Below are 22,515 nucleotides of genomic sequence, written 5' to 3'. Positions count from 1 at the left end.
TGTGCCTACATATGCATCAGAAAAAGAACAATCTCCGAAATGGAACTTTTGCATCTGCGCAAAGAAGTAATATGCCTGTAGTGTCTCAAAAGTCTCATCATATCCTCTCGTATAAGCAGACAAATATGACTGGAAATAGCCAATGTATAAAACCAACCAAATATTACCAATCTTGAAACTTGCGGAAACTACTTTAGAGGGAAAATATTATTGTTTGGTGAGTTTAATGAAAGTTTTTACAAGTAGAGGGTATAAGTTTTGAGCTGAACACATTTAACAGATTTCTTCGATTAAAATTTGACACTTACTTCAAAGCACAGTGAAATGGTGCAAATATCTCGCTAATCTGACCATGTGGATCGATAAAGAGACATGAGTTGATAAGGCCTTGATTGCTATTTCTTGAGGTTCCATTGCCGCACATTAGTTCATAATTATTATAAACCAACCTAAATCGGAAAAAAGAAGAAGAAAAAAATTAAGGACCCTTTTTCCCTTTATACAAACAATAATAATGTACCACAGGCCATGCACATTTTTTTTCTTTAATTTTTGGAATGGGTGGAACCCCTTTGGAAAATCAAGAAAGAAGATCTCTCTGAGATGTATCTGGACTAGAATGGTTGTTTCTTTTACAACCAAAGAAATATTTATGATCACGTATATTATATTAAAGGCATATTCTTTTTTGACGGATAAGAAACGTTAAAAGAAAATCGCTAACTTTTTCAAACAACAATCTACCGATTGTATAAAAAAGGGAACAATTTCAGGCAGTCATTTTAAAATTCACTTTAATGCCTGAAAATTATCTAATCAAAGTCATAACTTTCAGGAATCTTTCTTCCGACAGCTGTGAAAACTTAAAAAATAGAGGAAAATTAAGTAAGAGCAAGAATTTTAAATTCTTCATCAGATTCCTGGACAGAATCCTGTTTTCCCATGAATCAGGGGGTAAAATTTTTCATGAGACTTTCTCAGTTTTCTAGGTTTTTGAGTTCGGAACTTATCCAGTAGGACTTCATTAATGAAAAGAGTGTCTTTGGGAAGAAATTTATTGTCTTCATCCCCTTGATTTTTCTGATACACATTCATGAGAAACAGTGCTATACAGGGCGATCAAAAAGTCCTGCACCATCAGCATTACCCCTGTAACTTTTAAACAGATTGAGATTAAGATTAGGAATCTTGCGAGTGCTCCTAGGTCAAAGGAAACGATTTCTTTTAGGGTTGTAGAGATGGTATGAGTCTTTTGAATCACCCTTCATAATACCAGAGAGATTCAAAAACAGTCAAGGGAAAATTTTGCGAATTACCTGCCGTAATTATCAACAGGAAAAAAGGCAACCTTTGGTCCTTGTTGCATGGCCCAGATTTCAATCAGAGCTTTCTTAGGAGCGTAAATGACAAGAAATAGGGCTGTTCTCCTATGCCCGCGAGATTTTCTCTCCTCCTCCTTCACTTCTAACCAGCCGCACTGTGCATTTCTATATCCTTTCCACATCCTGTAAAAAAAAAAAAAAAAAAAAAAAAAAAAAAAAAAAAAAAAAAAAAAACATTGAGGAGGTTTTCATGAAAGGAAGTAGATATAAGAATCAACAGAAAGCCAACCAAACAGCTGAAAAAGATGGAGATTGAACCATCTTCCTGGAATAAGTAGAGTTTTGAGCACATTTCTTGTGCTCGAATAAATATTGTACAAATAGATTAACATAATGTGACAACAGAGGTTATGGAGCTCTTGCATGCTATAGGGATTTGCTATTACGGTTTTTTGCGAGAAACACAATAATATTATTGGTTCTCTATAAAAAAAAAAAAAAACTTCCTGGCTCAAAAACAGTTCTTGAAATTGAGGCTGTTCGGGCAGGGATCCACGGTGTTACTATAGAATCCGAATCTATATTCACTGAATCTTTCAGCAAGGTTGCCACTTCGTATAGAGACTCCAGGAGTCGAAATGGTAATTGTTTGTCTTACAGCTGTGGCAACCCTGCTAGGTTTCTGCTCCCTATCTGTGCATGGAAAGATTTACTAGATTTAGACGTGGACTCTCCCATAACACCAACTCCCTTCCACTGTAGCCTCAACTTCAAAAGCTTTTTTTCAGCTCAAAAGTTTGTTTCTCGCAACATCTCATGAGGAAAAAGGTATTTGAATTGCAAATTCTAGTGACATTAAGGAGCTTTAATTTAGTTTCTGACAGAGAATACTGGCTGGTGTTCCATGGAATTCTATGGAATACAGTAATCGTCTAAAGTTGCATTATAATAAAAAAATGTAGAGCTCAAAGCATGGTACGTTAATACTTTAGGTAGCTTAGCTAATTTTAATTTTTTCTAATGTTTACGATAAAAATAGATTTATTCTAAGTTCTGAATAAATCATGATATTTCATATTTAATTTAGAACCATATCCATTTTTTAAATGTGTCTCCTGTTACATTGTGAATGTATGTAGGTGGATACATGCATTTTCAGTGTTAAATATATATTATTTTCCTTACTTTTGCTTCATTCAGAAGAACATACTGTTCAGCTGATTCAGTTGTTTCTCATCAATGTTAAAAAAAATGTATTCTTTGGTTCTTTTGGAAAATGAAAAGGAATTGTTTGAATCAATGGAATAAATATTATTTTCCGTTTGAAAATAAATAAAAGGACAAGTTTGTTACCTAATAGCAAGTCCTGAGTTGCAGTCCACAAGAATAACTCTACCTAAATTATCACAAATCGCAGCCAGATTGCGCTGCGGAGAGAGGAGGACACTAGAGCTCTGCCGGTTAACATCGTTCAACCCAAACCTGAAATTTTTAAAAAATAAAAATTGATAAGACTGACAGCAAATTTCAATGAACTAAGGGACACTCGACTACTTGGACTAAAAATTCCTAAAACAATATTTTTGAAATTTGCAATCTTGCACACACCACCTGATGAGTTACCCCATTTGGCCTTTCCTAGATTGCTGACATTTGACAGAAAATATACGCATTTTAACTTCACTAAAATGCAAAAAATGACCTATCTCCTGATGCACAAATTGCGGTAAATGAGTGACGAATACTGGGACATAAGCTGTTTTCAAGTGACAACTTCAGTTTGATCTCCGGTAAATTGCAGTAAATGAGCGACCAATTGGACGTATTTCTGTCAAATGGAACTAAGCGCCAATTTGAGTTCCTTTTGAGGAATTTAGAATACCGGATAGCGCGTTCTGTCAAACGGAACTAAGCGCCATGGAAAAGCATTGAGAGCATAACGGAATGATCCTGGCGCCCGGTTCCGCTGCCAATCCAAGCCCCACTCTACCTTCCTCACCCTATGGCGCTTAGGTCCGTTTGACAGAAATACGTCCAATTTTGAGCCAAGACTAGTTTTCAAACGTGACAACTTCAGTTTTTTTTTTTTTAACTTTTTTTTCTGCCACTTAAAAAATGGAGCAAATTAGAACCTCAACAAATGTTTTTTTGATCGGATTTCGACACAATGCTGCATTGTATTTCTGTTCTAGCACTGTTATACTTTGCGATTCCTCACTTTCATATTGTTAAAGCCGTTACTAAAATTTCAATGACCACACACTGACTTACCTAATAGACATAGCCTCTGGTGGCTCAATCACAGGAGCTTGTTTTTCTGATGATGTAGATCCTCTGCGACCGCCTCCTCCCAACCAACCGCTGAAATTTCAATCATAAGATATAAAAAAAATTCATTTCATATGAATAAATACATGTTGACACTAGGTAATTTTATTGCAAAAAAATTGACAAATATTAGAAACATGGTAGAGGTTGTTTAAATATCTGGGGCTTCCAGGGCTTTGTAAAGTTGATGCCTCTGGAATTTATTCTCTTAGACTCATAAGATAATCTCTCTACAGATAATCTCGAAATAAAAAAAGGCTGGTAAAGGTGGTCCAGATCACCTTGGGTCTATTCACAACTGGTCTATCAAGACTTAATTTTGTCTCTTGACAGGTATCTAATTTGGCTGATAGTAATCTCATGAGCCAGAAGGACACGCTGAATATGGGCAGCTGAATGTGGGCGTCATCATTGTTGAGTAGTGCTCTGAATTTTAAGTATCACGTGCAAAATTCAAGGCACCAATGAGAATCAGGATTAAGCAGTTATCAGTTTGTCTGAACTATTTGAATAAGTTTAATTCAAATGAGGATGAAAAATACCTAAAATTACGAGAATTCAACAGTTTAGCAACGACATTCAGCTCTCATATTCAGCTGCCAAATTCAAGGTGTGATTCCAGCGATATTCATAGATTAATAAGACATGATACTTCTAGGTGTGTAAGGCTATAAAAGGGTGAATCTTGGGTACGGACTGGGGAAAATTTAGAACTGTAGATTCAGCCACCAGTAACTTCTGAGATTTGAATTATGTACCTTGAAAAATTGCCATCTCATTTCTAAAAACTCGTTCCTCAATCTTTCTCTGTTCAACCTCGCAACTCTAATTACCTTTCTCTTTGAAAAATTCTAAGCTCTTAATACACCGTTCTTGTAAAAAATTAGAGGCTACAAATGAAAGGTGTCAAACAAGATCGCTGAAAGTTTTTTTGTTGGCTTCTATAAAAATAAAGAGATGGCAAGTTTTTAAACAGAGCAATTTAGCTGAGGAATTTTGTTAAAATCATGGAAGTTTCATACTTACGATACAACGTTACCCAGAGCTGACTTCAGTTTGTTGGTGACCAACTTCGCTAGATCCGAAAGGATCTGTTGAGATCCTGAACCCAAGACATAGTGAAAACCCAAGAAAGGCTTGCCAGAGGCAACCACCAGCGTGCTTTGAGGCGCACTACTTTGATACCTGCGGGATTAAAACATAGTTAGTGGGACTTCAGCACACCCTCACCTGTACTAAGCACAAGTTTGAAATTTCAATTTTCTTTTTTATTTTTCAAATTAACAAACCAAACTTTGGGTTCATTGCAATCCAAGGTCCAGCTAAAATGAGCGATAAAAATGATGATACTATTACTAATAAAGAATAGATGTTGGTTGATAAAGTTACTATGTTCCTGCCACACATTATTTTTATGTAGAAGCGTCAACTGTTCCTAAAATGGGGAATCTTGGAGGGCACGGGGACTTTGTAGAGCGCACGCCAGCTATTTTACCTCTCTTGCCCTAAATTAAGCCTAATGCACAGTCTGGATTCTGTTATATATCTATATACATAGCAGTGGCAAGGGCAGAGGCAATGGGAATAGATCGACAGTTGCTTATTCATGCCTCGCCACTGGTACACAGACTGTTCATTGATGTAAGATGTAAGATAAACAAAAAGAGACGAGTACAACTTATTTCAAAACAAGTTTCACAATTTTGATTTTTTTTTTAATTTCCCACAATCCTTTCTTGCACGTGAAAGCTCTCATAGGAAAGGAAGAGAAGAACGTATCAAGATTTTTAGAAGTCTTACCATGAATTAAAACCCCCACATACAGATGCAGTGTACAGGTGTTGAAACATGTTTGCTGATGTGAGACCAACCACTGCACTATCGGTAACTTGTCCCTGTTTGTATCCCCATTTTTTGAACGTCAGCGGAGGAGTTGGAACGATATCACTACAATTTGCTGTCACTAGAAAGTAGAGACAAAGACAATCAGTAGGTAAACAAATAATTCCTTTCCATTCTAGGAAAGTGCGGATTTCTGGAACTAATTCAAGTTGAAGTAAATCTGAGGGAGCGTGTGGACTGTGGAAGATTCAAGCAGACTCAACAAAACATTTAAAATGAGCTTTTGTACAAAATAGTTTTCCTAGGTATTTTTCGAGACGAGAAACTAGAAAATCTACCAACATTTTACAGGAGTTATGAACACTAAAAAGTCGACAATACCAATGAACAAAACACTGATCTCACAGAAATTTGAATTGAAAATTGCAGTTTAGCCTGTTTCACCACGGTAGTTGCACTACGTAATCTGGGACAGTTCACTGAAAGTTTGCATATTGCATCTATTAGTTTAATATTAAACTGCTGACAGTTACGCCTATTTAGATATGGTCATGGGAGATCTTCGGCCATAAAAGTAACTACAATGGTGACAGGTTACCATTGCTTATATCTATATTTCAAACGTTGTGCATTTGTGATTTGAAAATTTTAATTTTCTTCAATTTGAGACATTACTGCTTCTTATGATGAAAAAGAACTTAATAGGTAGAAACTCAAGAAAAAAATTGAAGTTGCGAAGTATACCTCTAGCAAGTTGATTGCGGCAGGCTCTGAGAACATTGAACAACAGCGGTCCGGGGAGTATACAAATACAGGACGGATAAACTACATACACCTCCTCTAATTGTTCGCCACACATTGAATGTCTGCCAGGTTGATATGATTGACACTTAAGTTTTAAAATGGGTTCATCGTGCAGAGGATGGGACAGTAGTTGTAAGCCAAGCTACAAGAGAAGATAAACATTTTTATTCTGAACGATTGAAATATTCAGATATGTTATTTAGAATACATCTTAAAAGGGATAAAAAAGTAAAAAAAGAAAGAAAAAAAAGGAGAGATAAAAGCAACTGAACGTTATCATCACAAGGGATTTAAAACCGTTTCCACTATCACTTTATCAAACCTCACTAATAAACAAAACAATAGAGGGAATCATTCTCTCTGCAGTGAGTACTAGAAAGCAATGCAAGCTTGATACAAATCGATGTTGTAAATTTGAGCGATTGAGGAACTATTTTTTAAAATACAAAATGTTGGTTTTTAGATAAACCATCCGGAAAAACCAGACCGGTGAAATTAGGAAAACGATTAGGAGAAACACTTGGGATAAATGAATGAATGGGGCTGTTGCATGATCCTGGAATGGCTTAGGAAAAAGGTGCAACTTATGTAAATTTTAGCGAGGAACATGTTTCTGAGCTTAAAAAAGCTTGAAACAGCTTTTCAGACTAATGAAAAGAAGCTTAAAGTTGTGGTGATGAGAAGAACGTTTCTCATTGGCTTTCTCCTTATGATATCATAAGAGGTGACGGCCCATGGTTTCAACCACCGTAAATCATATCATGGCTCCTATATGACCGGAATGTATATAAATAATTGCAGGAGAAAGGATCACCAAGGTCAATGATCCTTGTGATGTCACAAAATATGTTGGCAAGATATTTTTTCGTTTGAAATGGAGTTGAACTTTCGGCAACCTTGAAAGTCATTTTCCCGCCTACAATTTAATTAAATGAAAAAAAAAGAAGTGAAATATGGGTTTCCTCATTTTTTACGTCCTTTACGGAAATTAATTTTAAAGAAAACGTGCAACAGCACCGATACTCAAAAATAAAAGAATTTGAGTGCACATAAATGGTTTACCTCAGTGAAAAATCGAACATATCCTGTGGAAAAACCGACCATTATGCAAATCCACTCTGCTTGGGCCACTGAACTTTTTCGATTTTGAGCGATAGCTAGCGGTAGGACAAGGACTGATGTAATAGTTTCACTGTAATAAAAAATAAAATATAATGCAAATTGGTCTTCAGAAAAGAGCTTTAAGAGAAGAGGTAAAATTCAGGACAATGCAGGGATTCAAGAATGGTGCAATTTAACTCCGTCTCCTCCACATACAAAACTGAAGGCTTCAAAGAGGCACATCAGTTTACCTATGGACTGTTGCCTTTCAAAAACTGTTGAAGCGGCAATCTTTCAGGGTGACCAATGTATTTAAGATGCAACATAGAAGATCGGACCTTGAGATTTTCAAAGAATTTTGGGCAAAACTGGCTGAAAAATTAACAAAATAAAGCCAGTTCGAGAGCTCTCGTTAGTACTTGTGGAAGAGTCTTGATGAATTTTTTGAGACCGTTCATCAAAATCCATATTTCCACACATTTGTATAGAATTTTGGTAAAGTTGTAAGGTTACTTCGGATATTGAATGTTACACTATCATGAAAATACAACTGTTAAGAATGATTTCCATATCAATGTATGCACATTGAATAGTATTAAAAATAAAAAATGTGGCCTCACTTTTCGATCTGCCGAGGATCGATGCACTCTGAGACACGGTATTTCATTTTCACTTCACTTTCTTCCTGCGCATCCCATTTGGCTGAAAACAGAATATTTTAATTAAGTCATACAGTCATCAAAAAATCAATAATTCCACTATGAACATGAAAACGCATGAAAATAAACGATCTTTCAGACTTCTTCTTGCTTACGATTTCAATAATTAGTTTCCTCCGTATTCTTTCGTCTCACAAAAACTGAAGTTCCAAATTAATCGAGATCATACTTACATAAGAAAGGTTTGTGACAGTTTGCAACATCGTTTGCTTAGGTATTTAAGTTAGGTTTTTTTTTCTTGTTCAATTGATTAAATCTTTAGACTGGGCAAGCCCAATTGGTAGCCACTAAGTAAAAACACCTGCGGACGCGACAAATTTGAAAAAGCATATCTCAAATTATGCAGACTGCACGATTTTTTCCCCTTTTAAATACCCCTGAGGATGTAATGCCACGTTTACAGTAAGTGTCCCATGATCCTCAGTCCCTAATCGTGCCAGCCCCAGGGAACTGTTGTTGGAGACAATCAAACTCTGGTTGCCTGGCTAGGAATCGAACCAAGGACCTCCCGGTCATAGAGCAAGCGCTACAACTGCTACACTAAAGAAGGAGTTAAAAAATGGAATTCAGGCTTTTTTTATGTGCCCAATGTGATTTTCTTACAATTTAAAGTTTATCACTTGGCTGTACCTATATCTTGCACACAATAGACGATTTGAAACCTAGAATTCCTGTCAGCAAATTTTTTGTTCTGTAATCTTTGGATCCTTAAATGTATAAAAATCTGAATTTTTGGATGGGCTGTCTAGAATTAGAAGTTTTTTTCCTTCATAATTGATTAATATTGAATGCTCTTTAAATCTTGAGGAAAAAATTTTTGGGCAGACAAAGCGCCAGGTAAAAGAGGTGTAAGAATCAAACTTACAATTTAGAATGATCATATTATGCTTATTAGCGATGACCATCATTTCACCGGTTGGTGACACGCTGATATGACAGTCTTTCAGCCATTTGGAATCAGTTGAACTTGTGTCCGACTTTCCGTGTTTCTGAGTTTCCGTTTCGCCTGGTGAAATAAAATAGGAGTGAGATATTGAACATAGACACATATCAACCCGAAGTTAAAAGAAGCAAAACTCATTATGTTTCACAGAAAATATTCCCTCATGGTTACGAATGATACTTGACAGACAGTTTAAATTGTGAGCCATTTTTTGGGTTTTAAGTACTTGATTGTGTTTTACCTTCTCTAAGTACTGTCTTTTTGACAATCTTCCATAACTCCTAAATAAACACAGTGACAGTTAAATGGATTTAATTAGAATTGCTTTAACAGTATTTCACATTGACTGATTTTCTGTCACGTTTTATTTAATTAGCCGAGAGCAAACTTGAAAACTTTACAACTTACTTGAGGAGCAGTAATTTACGGAAAATTTAACAGATCTCAAAGTCATACAACTGGGCTTGAGGAAAAGTTAAAAAGGAGATGGGATGTTGATTTTGGACTTTAGGGAAAAATTCAAGACAAACAATGACAGTACATAGACAATGAACGGTACCGACAGCTCGCAACGGAACATAAATAATTATTATTCGACAAGAAACTGTTACACACCTGCATTTTCGGTAATTTCTGGAAAAGAAAGACTCCTTTGAATGCTATCAAGGTCCAGTAATTTAGCAAAGGGCTTTAAGTGGCAAGACATCTTTCTCAACGCTAAAGTTTGATTGATAGCATTCCCAATCGGAAGTTTCCACTTCTGACACTTGAAGGTTTGATTGTAATTATGGGCTAAGACCTTTGAATTACATCTTAGAGCCAAAATAAATTAATTGGGAACGAAGAACATAAATATTAATGAGAGGAACAAAGCAAGAAAAAGGAATCATCCACAAAACACTAATAACAATTAGACAAAAACCAAAAAGTAACCTAAAAAAACAGCTGATAATTCAAAACAAAGGAGAATCTGTTGAATCTCCCACCAGAGAGCGTAACAATTTGTTATTATTTTGATTTTAGGTTAGAATTTCAGAATTTTCAAAAAAGGCTGAAAGATTAATTCAATTTATCTCATTTGCGAAAATATTACAGTTTTTCAAGTCTCCAACTCTCATCGACATCTCTACTAGTTTCATTCAAACCTGCAAGTATTGCATTTACTTTCTGTGCGTAGCGGTAACCATAATAACAGAAATTGAATTGTATCACGATGAAGATTGAAAAGAAACTTGCCATGTGTAAGCTTTATTTTTACGGCGGATTTTTGTTTCTGCCTCTTTTGTGGCTCATCAACGTAGTCTCGTTTTTTAAAATATCACATAGAAAATCAACAGTTCCTGCTGAACAAGAACTTTACCGGTTCGTCGTAATGTCAGGAGTTGGCGTTGCTGTGTGGACTGTGATTCTCTCTGTTTGGATTTATACATACCAGACAAATCGTGTGAAGTGGGGTGACTTTGGGGACGATATATCCTTTTTGATTCCAACTGGATCATAAGATTTTTGTGCTGTGGTTTGAACACCTGGATCGTCTACGGCAATACGTTTTCATTGGTGCCCAACTTGAACATGTCTCCTAACTATTTTCAGTAAGCTCTTCAAGCTAGTTATAACAATAATTGAGGGGCTTGGAGAACAAGTGGCATAAGTGCAGTTTTCCCTATTTCAAGAAGTACGTGTTTGAAGTTTCGAAATTACATGGATCCTTATGGTGGCAAGAAAGTTTAAACTGACTTTTTGATGCTTAAAAATTGGAATTTGGGAGCACACTTTTCTCAGAACATGCAGTGTGACTAGATTTACTCGGAATCATTAATATCTCAATTTTTTCAAAAACTGCTTTTACTTATGCGCCTTGTCCTGCAAGCCCCTGAACTGATGGATTCAGTATTCGTAAGCTAATATTGTATTTTTGTACAGACTGTGTTGTTCAATTGCACCATTGGTGCCAATGTATCAACCCGTATTGTTATTTCTTGATCATCAATCCATCTAGAACTAATGTATGATAATAAGTTTATTTGATCCGGTAGTGATCGTTCAAAGTATCGATGACTGAAGCGCAAAACTGCATTTTTCCGTTTGCGAAGTTTCAAATTTTCTGTCATACTTTGTTTTTCTTTTGGGACACTAGTCAACATAATTTCTTTAAAAATTTCTTGATTTTTTTTCCATAATTAGCAGAATATTCTGTTTAACTCTCAAGCTATAAAGTTGGATAGTTTCTCCTCGAAAAAGTAAAATAGGAGCGGAAATTTTGAAACACTGCAATGGTGGTACATAGTTTTGCTTTTGAGCTTTCGACATATGTAACTCAGCTGGTATGACTTGTATAAGGCATCTCCAATGATCAGTTACTTACCCTGGTCATGATGCACTGGAAAATCGGCTGAAGTTAGTTTAAGTACATATCTTTGATTCCAGCCGAACTAAGTAGTAGAAACTATACTTTGCCAACCGATTAAATGTAAATTTTTGTTCAATAGCATAAATGAGTCAAGCCAAAGTTCTCACTATCTTTCTGCCTCATTCAGTATCATCATCTCAGTTGTATATTGTGAGAAAAAGTTGCCCAGAAATAATCACCACATATTTATCAGAAGAACATCATTTTTTTTTCACTGAAGCATCTTAACCTGCATTTTGTTCTCATAAGCTGTGATTTGGGACATTTTTCGATGTCTCCGGGCACTTGCCTAAATTTCTGCTACTATTAGTATAAAAAAAAAACCCTTAGTCTTGCCCCTGCTTGGACTGTCTATTTTGTAAGTGATATCAACCAACTGTCCTTTTAAGTTTTACAGAGGGTAATTTACAGCTCCAGAAACTCGAACAGTTTTAGTATCGTTAGATGATGAATGTCAGTTAGTTGTTGACAGCTTTAAGGAGGTGTTTGAAAAAAACCCACATGATATTTGTTTTTCAAATACCTAATATTTATGGTTAACATTCTATTGTAAACTACAAATTCTGGTCAGTTACAGAAGTTTAATAAATGTAAAATTATGGACTCATCCAGCATTTGGCTTTATACTTACCTACCCGCAGACTAATCACCTATTTTGTGGGTATCAAATCCTGTCCGATTATTTTTTTTTCATAATTGTCAAATTAGTACTGATTGCAGTACATTTCAAATTGTATTTTGGTGCAAAACTTTGACTGCAAGTGTAATCTTTTGGAAGAAACCTCTGTGTTCATTCAATCATCTGGCATTCTAACATCTCTCGCATCTCTAACATTTTTTCTCCTCATTATTCTATGTTCAGCAATTATCACACCAAAAAAATTTGAATAAAATGGAAAAAGAATTTGAAAGTCAGCCTTATTTTTTTTCCGCTCTTGATTCTCATCCTAACCAGCCTTTTTTTACCTATCAATTTATCTTTTTTGATGCTTTTATTTTTTTAAAATGTATATACTGGGAATTGCTTTTACTTACTTACTTATCTAAAAGAAGAATAAAATGTACAAAATATCTCTCTGTGGATGTTCTTACTTACCATTGAAAATTTGCAGAAGTAATTTTTTAGAAAATGTTCGAATAAGAGCACCAAATGAGGGGCTTAGAGGACAAGTTACAATAGTGCAGTTTTTGCTATTTCCAAAAAAACCACTGTGTTTGAAGTTTCCAAATCATATGAAACCTCAAGGCAGATAAAAAGTTCAAACTCACTTTTTGATGCTTAAGTAAAAATTGGATTTTATCGGTGAATTTTTCACAGAATTTGTTTTAAACTAATATTATTTAGTTGAAATCACTACATAATATCTCAATGTTTTTGAAAACTGCACTCATACGCCTTGTTGGCCTCCAAGCCCCTCAAATTGTTCCAAGTGTGAAAGTGAGTAAAAGAGGTTTAGAGTTATTATTTCTCCGAAAACTCTACATTATAAAGACAAAATATAGCGACTATCTTTATATTTAAATTAATTTTTCTTGCCTTTGAATTTTTTGCAAAAGAAAATGTATGGATAAAATTGGAAGTTGAAACTACTGCAAACTTACTGTTTTTTCTAATAGTACAACTTTGTTCATTTCTGTTTCTGTTAAAATCAGTCCAACTTATCCTCTGCCAACAAAACCAGGAACGGCACCTCCTGCTCACTGGCTAAGTCAATCCCTCATCACTGATTTTGAGCTCTCACTAAAGTGGCAACCAGCAACTTAATAAAAACACTTATCTGCAGGAAAAAAGGTACTTTGAAAAAGTGAGGGTCACGTGAGGTTGCTGTTTCAAGACGATGAAAAGATGATAAACATTTTTCTCTGGTTGCAACATAACTAAACTCAGGAGTTAATAAAATTAAAGGCGTTTACATCCCTTTCAAAGCTATCTAGAAAAATAATTTATTTTATTAATCAATGATTAGACCTTGACCCATCACATTTCAGTTAAAATAATTTTGCAATCAGAAACCACTGAATATATTATCTGGCTACCTAATAATAAAGAGAGATAAACCCTGGGCTGAATTGGGTTGTATCTGGGTTGAGATCCAAAGTAATAAACGTGTGTGCGTGTACCACATTACGCATCTATTTGTACACTTTTTTTTCTCCTTTTTCGTGAAAAATTCGAAGAGTTTTTAAGGATTTGAACAATTCCTGCGCTCTGATCCCCGCAAAGTTGAAACTCCCGCCAATTTTAGTGCTCTATCATCAGTCAACACGTTAGATGCCGAAATGCACCATTCGTCATTGTTGATGTTTTTGTCCGTGGCGAAAAATTTTTTCCATCCCCATTTTTCGATAAATTACCATTTTATTGAACGTCTCAAAGTGTTTTAAACCAACGTCTTATGTGTTCATAAATCGGCTCTATACTTTATCAGTGGTTTGCTGCTCAGTTCGAAAACCCAGTCCGGATTCCCAGCCTCTTTCGTCTGGACCACAGCTGCAGGTATGGCGGCAGCTATTATGTAAACAACCAAACATATTTTTTGAAATTTAAATGTTCTGTGCATGTAATTCCTTCTTCATATCAGCCAGGAATTTACCATCGCTAGCAAGATTTTGGATATTAGGATTCTCTATCCTCAATAAATGTTGTAAACTAATATTGCTTAACAGCCTTTAGCCATGTCCGTAGGAAAACGTCTCCTTCGTAAGCAGTTAGTTGCTTTATATCCGAAGAAATCTAAATAATTTTCAACTGTAATTGTTTGTTAGCCTTTTTCAAGACTATATTAACTTCTTGTCTTGTCATCTGGTCGTTCACAATCACAGCTGATTCTAAGTAAGTTTTCCAGAGCTTATCACCTGTTGATGTATGTTTCGTCGATAATTTGATATGTAAATCTAGTACAGGTAGGAACCAACATAAACTTTTTTTTGCAATCAATTGCAAGCATTTAATTTAATTTTTATTTTTTTACTATAATGTCTGATGGTATAAATTAATTTAGGATCTTCTACCTTACTAGTGCTTGTGCACCGCATGTCGAGACATACGTCAAAGTATTTTTTATGTCACCTCTCATTAGTGTTGCCATCTGAAGTCAGATCCAGTCCTGCATGTATTAACCTGTTGAGTGCTAATTCGGACCTTATCAGAGATGGACGTTTCTCTCAACATATTAACACGAGCTCTAGATTTTGAAGTATGTTGGATAGCGAGAGAATTCATATACTTAAGCGTCGAGACTAATATTTGAATGAAACAAACTTGCAAAATTCTGAGTGATCTTCAAAGCCACTGGCTATGCAAAAGTAGTCTATCTAATTCAACAGACAGCTTCTTTATCAGAGACAATGTTGCCCTGTAGCGAAATCCTGTTTTGTAAGTACTTATTTCTCCTCAGGTTCTTGCCTAATAAATCCAGGGATTTGGTACTTGCGTTATTTCTCAGAAGGATTCTATTCATAAAACCAGGAAATCTAGTACTTGCCACATTACGTGGTGTCATTTAGTACTTGCCCATCTAGTACTTATTATCTGATGTAATGTTCTGTAGGTACAATCTCCTGAGCATGATTAACTTAAAAACTGAAATTTTCCTTGTGTACATTTTCAGAAAGCAGGGGTGAAAAGAGAATTCACAGCATTTTACATTTGTTTACCCCATTCTTTTTTTATATCCTAATACTTTTTCTCAATTTCAAGGTTTCCTTGAGTGAAATTCGTAATGACAGGATTCGAGACTGACTAAAAGAAAACTTTTGTCCTGATAGCAGTACACCTTTGTATCTTTGAACTTTACCTTGAACTTTTTTCCAGGTATCCGCACAGCCAAAACACATCATTGTATTCAGTAGCTTTCAAACATGGATAAATTGAGAAAAGTTTTGAGTGGCAATGAAGATGCTGATGATGACAGTTCCACTGGCATTATGGCCGTAAGTTTAAAATATTGTACTTTGATATCATAATTGTTCGGTTTGGGGGGTTGAATTTTTGTCCTTTTAAGTAAAGATTTTGTCTAAGAATACACATGATAGGTGATGATTGAATTCATTGCTAATAAAAAGTTACTCAGGTAAATGTGATTTTTGATGAGTTTATTTTGTTTCTTTGTTCTTTATCCAACTGTTTTTAAACTGATGATGGGTTGGCATCTTCCATTGGTGGATACATAAATTAAGTAATTAATTTAAAAAGTTCAGTTCAAGGCTAATCCGCACAGGTCAGTCATTCCTGTTAACGAGTTTTAAAGCTCTTGAGCACCAACAGCAGAAATTTTAAATGTAATGTGTCTCTTACAGGATCATTTTGAGATAAGCCGCTCTTTTATCTTACATGCCACAGGCGGTTGGAGGAGTAGATTTCAAGAAGAAGTGGAGTGACTAACATGTGTGAATTGGCCCTTGTCTCGGTTAAGGTGAATTGTCTTTGGCTCTTGGCATGTTACAGCTGGCAAGCGATGTACACAATGATTAAGTAAAAAAATCTTAGCAGATTTTGACTTTCTAGCTGAAAAGAAACTTCAGCCCCTACGCCTGAGTCAAAAGAATTGTTATCAACGGAGAAAATTGCAAAATTCAGAGAAATTAAAGCAGGATTGTCCTCTAAAAAATCTGTCGCATTAGATACAGATGTTGGTTACTGTATCAAATGCATCGTTTTTTTTCCAAGAAGGAATCTGCTTTATTTTTCCTGAATTTGGTCGGAAATTTTTCTGTCTTTTGTTGTCGAAAATGATTCATGAAGCTTATGCGCAGGGCCTATTGTCCTTTTCTTGGCTAAGAGGTCAAAATCTGCCAGGATATTTGACTTGATCGATGCAATATAAGCGTGCCAGTTCAACCAAGCCAAGAGTCTGGTACAAATCACCTCAAACATTATGCACTACTAACAGTCACTTAGCATTTTTGATACAAAAAATTTTCTCTCTAACTACTTAAATTTTCACCATTCATACCTCCTTCGGGAGAGGTCTGAAACGGTAAGGATTTTAAAGTTCCCACTTTTTAGCATGCCTCTGCAAACATATTAAATCTTGTTTTTATATTTGTGTAGGACATCAGTAGTGCCACAACATTGAGCTGGTCATCAAGGATACAGGCATTCATCATATGCTTTGTCCTGGGAATTTTAATGTCTCTTTTAGGCTCTCTTTCAATGTTCCTCCACAAAGGGCTCGCCTTGTTCGCAGTATTTTACACTCTTGGCAATGTCATCTCGCTTGCAAGGTTCGTACAGCTAGGATATACTTCTATGATACTTATTTTTTTCCCCAAATAAATAACTTTTTGCTCCTGAGGAGATAAATTTCCATGATACCTACTTTCATTTTCCCAAAACAAATAACTTTTTGTTCTTGAGGAAATAAACTTCTATGATACTTAACTTTTTGTTCTTGAGGAAATCTTATTACTGTTGGAAGGGTTTTGATTCAGTAATGTAAAGAGTACTGATGATATCCATGTTGATACTCTGACAGTGGTGAACATGAATTGTGACATCTTTTGTTTCTCCAGTCATTTCCCCAGAGAACTTTTTTTTTCGGTAGGAATGGCACTTTGATCAGTGCAAAATTATTCAGACTTTGATGCTTCAGTACGATATGCAAGGAGTCTATAACCGTCTCATTTTTTTTATATCAGTGCATCCATTTTCAAAATTCATTTTCTGAAAATACGCAGTGAAACAAGTTTCTAGAATTTTCAGAGAATTTTTCAGGTTTTTTAAACCTCATATGTTCAAGAATCCTGTTTTGAAAATGCCAAAAATGGGATCCATCTGGAACGATATGTTAAGCAGGCTCTGATGATGTATCCAGGTGGAAGGAATGTCGTTTGCTGATTAACTAAACCCAGCTTCAGACATTGCCCTACTACGTCAGCTAGATTGTCAGTGTCTGATCGGTCGGATTTTGGTCAGCTTTTTCTCCCCTTCGAAATGATTTTTAGAACTCTTGAATAAACTTTTCTGTTTTTGTACAAAATTTTACGCAAGACCAACTACGCAACAACCCTGCAAAAATTCCTTGCTGTTGCTCTATGGCCTTAATTTATTCTTTCTCAAACTATTCCAACGTAGGCTTTTCCCCTCTAAACTGTAAACTACCTGAGCAACCTCTGAAAAACTGCACACATCAGGCATTTTTCCATTGGTATTTTTTTCTATTTATTCATTTTTTATTCATTTAAGTTAAAAATTTTAATTTTTCTTTTAATCCAACTATCCCTAATATCATCCCAAAATTTACTCTTCTGTTTCATTTTACTCCCATACTCGTACCCTTTTCTTGACACCTCAAAATTGTATGCTCAGACTCAGTCAGGTGCCTTGTAGCCTAATAAATCTGATATTCTTCTCCTATTTTTATTTATTTTGGATGAACCTCTGATTCTGTAAATGCTTTAGTTGTTGGTTCTATATTTTTACTTACAATCATGAAGTAATGAAGTGACTTATCATAAAATTCGCTTGTTTCAGTACTTGTTTTCTGATGGGACCTTTCAAGCAGTTGAAGAAAATGTTCGCAGAGACCAGACTCATAGCGACTGTCGTCACCATCATAATGATGATTCTGACACTCTTTGCTGGGCTTGGTCTTAAAAACCCACCATTGGCCTTGTTATGCATGATCCTGCAGTTTCTCTCCATGACGTGGTATTCTCTCTCTTACATACCTTACGCACGAGATATGGTGAAGAAAACTCTCACCACTTGTATCGCATAATTCTTAGAAATCAGAAATCCACCGTGTAAAAAAACCAAGCTGATTTCTCTTCAGCTTAAACCTAATCCTTTGCTCTTCCTCTACAGTCTAGTTGGTAGTATCTAACCCCTAGGAGAATAGAGAAATAGAGGAGAAAAGTAGGAAAAATCATTAGGAGACTTTTTATATTCAGGAGCCAATATTTAAGGTTGCCGCAGTCAGGAAGTACTAGGAAATGTTCAGAAAAATAAAAAGATGTCAGGGAAAAATTGATAAGTCACCTTTATCTGCTTTCTAGAATAGGTTTGACCGTTGCCTACGAGAATGGAGAGGCCGTAACTACGATTCTGTGACGTCACACTAGTAGATGAAACTCGGCCGCGGTTTAACACGCGTTCTTATGGGAGAACGCTTGCCGCACGATGATTTCTCGCCGATATCTCTTTCAGGGTTGATCTGACGCAAAATTTCATAAGAACCGTTTAGAAAGAGGATGAAATTTCACTTTAGAAAACTAACTAGTTCATTTGTGACATTGTCTAATTATCGAGGAAATGAATGCGTAATACCGAAAATCGTTACTCCACTCAGATTCAAACGGGCCGCTCGCGCAACTTCGGCCGATCGAGAGCGACTCTGATTGGTCCACGCAGCGACTGCCTCACTCATCGATGCACTGATGACCCGGAGATGCTTGTTGTTTTCGGTAAATATCTACTAGCTTGACGTCACAGAACTGACTAGTTACGGCCTCTCCATTCTCGTAGGCAACGGTTTGACGTTTCAAACAGTAAACTCTGCCTGGAAACTATTACAAATTAAGGTTTTTCAACCATCTGACATATTTTCAATTGTCTGGGAATTTCACCACAATGTGTCCAGGGATTTCATTTCCTGAATGCTGTTACAACCCTGAATATTGGTTCTTTCTGTGATAATTTTTTGTGTACCTCTTCACAACTGAAATGCTTAAACTGAATAGATACTGCTCGTGGTGCAGATATTAAACTTACTTCAGGACTGACTTTCTGAAATCTGACAGTAGAAATGATCCTTCAATGTGATTTTAATGGCTGCCAAAAGGAAGCGGAAAAGAACATATTAATTAAAATCAGAGATTATTAAACTGTTATCATGCCTGAAGTTCCAAGAAGAAGAAGAGAAAAAAAATCTCTGCTTAGTTAGACGTCATGTTTGTTCAAAAAATGAATCTATGCTAACTCTAACAGCTCAAAAGATACAAATACAGACACAGATATGGAAGCATCGGAATTTCCTTTATAATTGCATCTGTTGCTGCTTGTTTAGTAATGGATTGAAAGGCTAATATTTGATTTTTCCTGAGTAATTCAATTAATGGTTAAAATTTAAATCATGTAGATCGATTGTGCACAAATTGCATTGTGCCAAAGCTGAGGATTCATTCCAAAACTGAAAGAGCAAATTGTTAATTTTTAAGGATCTGCTGCATTATTCTTGTTTGAAGCTGGTTTCGTTTGGCTTTCTTGAGATTAAATCCTCCATCACTTATTCCAAGACTGAGAAGGATTGAATGTTATTGGTGAATTAAGTGCAGCCAGACTTGAGTCACAGCTAGTGAACGAGTCATCATTCACTCTTCCTCCTCCTTGTTATTTTATTATTTTTGTCAATTTTGAGGAAATTAATCGCAAACTGATTACATCAATGGCTAAAGTGCGAAACCATGTATCTCAATTTCATTGTTTCAAAATCTCTGCTCCTATTTTATTTTTCAAAGAGAAACAAGTTGAGTACATGGTTTGAAATTTTTACTGAACACTCTGATAGTAGAGAAGTAAAATCAAGAGGATTTTCAAGAAATTAGATAGATTAGTTTTTCAAAAAAAAAAAAAAAAATTAAATCATGATCGGAAGTCTGCAAAGTCGCAAATAGAGATTTTGTACAAGAGTCCCTCAATTTGGTCATCGATAAGCAGCAACAAATACTACTACAAGGATATTGTACCATTTAACTCATGTTTGTCAGTTGGAAATTGAAATCTTACCCAGAAGTTAAAATGCAAAATCTGAGTGTGGAAATCAGGGAAAGAAAATTGAAACAAAGCTAGATCAACTGTGCTAGTTTTAATTTGTTCATAGTACGTGTCCTCTTCCCATTTGACTAAATATGGTCAATACCTGTGTCAGTTCTTGATCTGCTTATTGTTCTCCTGGATACAATACTGCCTAGAATTAACTTAACTAGAATTTTTGTAAGAAGTCATGTTCAGTCGTTGGTAGAACGAAGAATCTTGAATGTTCTGTCTGGAATGCTTTGTGATAGCAGATTCTGGTTCGTTGTGTTGCTGTGAGACTTGAAAGCCACATCATTTTCATTGACCAAAGTGTATGCTCTCGCAATGAATATGTGTCAGTAGTGGCCTTCGGTTTGGCGGGAAAAATATTCAGGAAGGGGGGGGGGGGTGATGTTCGTGCTTGGGTGTCGGGATGTGATAGAAGGATGAGTGGACTGGAGCCTGCTCCAAGCAGGTGCGTCGGCACGCCATGCGCAGCATTGAGATGATGTATGTGTGTGCCGCGCCGCCACAATGATGGTTGCTCGGCACAGCCAAAACGTGTTGGAAAATTTAATTAAAGCGGCTGCAAGTAAGGGAAAGTTAATTTTAATTTTTTAGATTGTCTCTAAGGCAATGATATATTAGCATTTACAAGCAGAATGCACGTCTATTGTGAAACAAAGCAAGAATCCGGAATTTGTTGCGATTTGCATATGTAAATACATAATCCCTCAGCATTTTAAAACGTCTACAAACTCAGTCAATTAAAATTCTATTTTTTGATCTTGTTTTAATGCATACTATTATGCCAACAAATTTAATCTGAATTTTAAATTCAATTCAAACTTAGGTGTCAAAAATACAAACTACTACCACATTGTACCATATTTTCTCTGTATATTTTTTGCATCTGTCATCTATCTATGTAGCTATTTTGTGTATTTTTCTAACATATTTTTTATATTTTTCATGATAGATTTAATTAAATTTTGATCAGTGTATTTCCCCTGTATAGTAAGTAAGTTTGATACGACTGAACTTGTAATCTGTATGCACGTTGATAATTATGGTGTTCTTGTCTGACAAAATCTTCTGAAATTTGTTTGCATGTTGCGATCTGAAATCAAAGCGAGGCAAATTTTTTTCAAAGTAAAGCTCTTTCGGTGAGACCTTTTCCTAGCAGTTTCTCCAATTTTCTGATCCATCATTGTATTAGTATTCATCTTTTTCTGAATAACTGAAGGGCACAGAGAGCTACAAGCCTCGGGAGAAACAACCCTTTGCTCCACCTTTCACTTTTTATAATTTTATCTATCTCTGCAAAGCACAAAGTAGTTTTTCTAGTACTTTTTCTATCAATCAAACAAAATTGAATCTTCTGTAAAACGAAAGGAAAAGATAAATATAGGGAATAAGAACTGATACTATGTCAATTTCTGACAAAACCCAGTAACCTTCTCTCAGGTAGCAACTACAACCAGATCATACCCTTTGCAGTTTGTGCAAGGTAATGCGACAGTATCTCTTTTGGACTTTAACTTGTAATCTTACTGTAACTGTCTTGAATGCAACGTGTATAATTTGTATGGATACTTTAAAATTCTTTGACGTTCATTTTTCAACGTTTTTCCCGCTCTTGAAGGATCTCAGAATGAAGATTTCCAAAGAGAAAATGTGAATTAAGTTACAAGTCAGCTCCCGAGTTTACAGAACTTCAGTGATGAGCTAAAAATCAGTGCTCTATGAAATCGGTGAGATGCTCAAAAATGCTATCTACTGCTCTCCTCCAATGGCACACTTGCAAAAAGATAGTGAAAAAATGTATGAATGCGTTGATATGAGTCTTTAATTTCCTTCTCAAATATCAGTGAAAGTACTTTATTCTTTCGTATTCTCGAGAGCAGTCCCTTCATGTCTATGATTATGCTTGGAAGTTTGCAAAAGTAGTATTTGAAAATACAGTAATTCCCTGATTACTGGACCATTGATTGTCTGAAGCTTCAGTTATCCGTTGCAGGCAAAATTAAGTTTTTGGTCGAAAGCACATGTTAACCAACAAGTTGAAAACTACTTCTTTCTTTTGCTCATTGAACATATTTGGTTTTTCCCCCTTTATATGACTATGTTTACAAACACAATCAAAAATGGGCCCAGCTTTGGACCTTTGATCAGAAACAGAGCCTGAAATAGCATTTTTGCAAACTTTCTTTGTTGGTTCCGATTATCTGACTCTCTTGATATTCGACCCGACCCTCGCCTTAAATCGTTGGATAACGAATGTATTACTATACTTAGATAATATTGCA

At 35.7% G+C, this 22,515-nt stretch overlaps 2 protein-coding genes across 3 annotated transcripts in view; one reads left to right on the top strand and one right to left on the bottom strand.

Annotated features, from left to right (window-relative positions):
* Positions 1 to 10,004, bottom strand: part of Rab3-GAP (Rab3 GTPase activating protein) — a 31,389-nt gene extending 21,385 nt beyond the window's left edge. The window contains exons 1-11 of the mRNA XM_019054616.2: positions 9,675 to 10,004; positions 8,982 to 9,122; positions 8,018 to 8,099; positions 7,359 to 7,488; positions 6,237 to 6,438; positions 5,451 to 5,613; positions 4,677 to 4,835; positions 3,594 to 3,683; positions 2,676 to 2,804; positions 1,317 to 1,505; positions 309 to 449 (exon numbers count right to left, since the gene is read on the bottom strand). Of these exons, the coding sequence (XP_018910161.2) occupies positions 309 to 449; positions 1,317 to 1,505; positions 2,676 to 2,804; positions 3,594 to 3,683; positions 4,677 to 4,835; positions 5,451 to 5,613; positions 6,237 to 6,438; positions 7,359 to 7,488; positions 8,018 to 8,099; positions 8,982 to 9,122; positions 9,675 to 9,765 (1,517 nt within the window). The 5' untranslated portion in view covers positions 9,766 to 10,004. The remainder of the gene's footprint in view (positions 1 to 308; positions 450 to 1,316; positions 1,506 to 2,675; positions 2,805 to 3,593; positions 3,684 to 4,676; positions 4,836 to 5,450; positions 5,614 to 6,236; positions 6,439 to 7,358; positions 7,489 to 8,017; positions 8,100 to 8,981; positions 9,123 to 9,674) is intronic.
* A 3,772-nt stretch (positions 10,005 to 13,776) lies between these two features.
* On the top strand, positions 13,777 to 21,612 carry LOC109039241 (vesicle transport protein SFT2A). 2 transcript variants are annotated; one of them, XM_019054650.2, is made up of 4 exons: positions 13,777 to 13,966; positions 15,284 to 15,402; positions 16,523 to 16,695; positions 17,945 to 21,612. In XM_019054650.2, exons 2-4 carry the CDS (start codon positions 15,331 to 15,333, stop codon positions 18,189 to 18,191), a joined length of 492 nt encoding a protein of 163 aa, XP_018910195.1. In that variant the 5' UTR covers positions 13,777 to 13,966; positions 15,284 to 15,330; the 3' UTR covers positions 18,192 to 21,612. The 2 variants fall into 2 exon arrangements, with proteins under 2 accessions (XP_018910195.1, XP_018910196.1); XM_019054651.2 differs by lacking the exon at positions 13,777 to 13,966 and adding an exon at positions 14,161 to 14,302.
* Positions 21,613 to 22,515: the final 903 nt, after the last annotated feature.

Source organism: Bemisia tabaci, chromosome 9, assembly GCF_918797505.1.
Source record: "Bemisia tabaci chromosome 9, PGI_BMITA_v3".
Classification (NCBI taxonomy): Eukaryota; Metazoa; Arthropoda; class Insecta; order Hemiptera; family Aleyrodidae; genus Bemisia; species Bemisia tabaci.
Note: the sequence above shows the minus strand (reverse complement) of the source record. Positions and strands in the feature narration are given on the sequence as shown.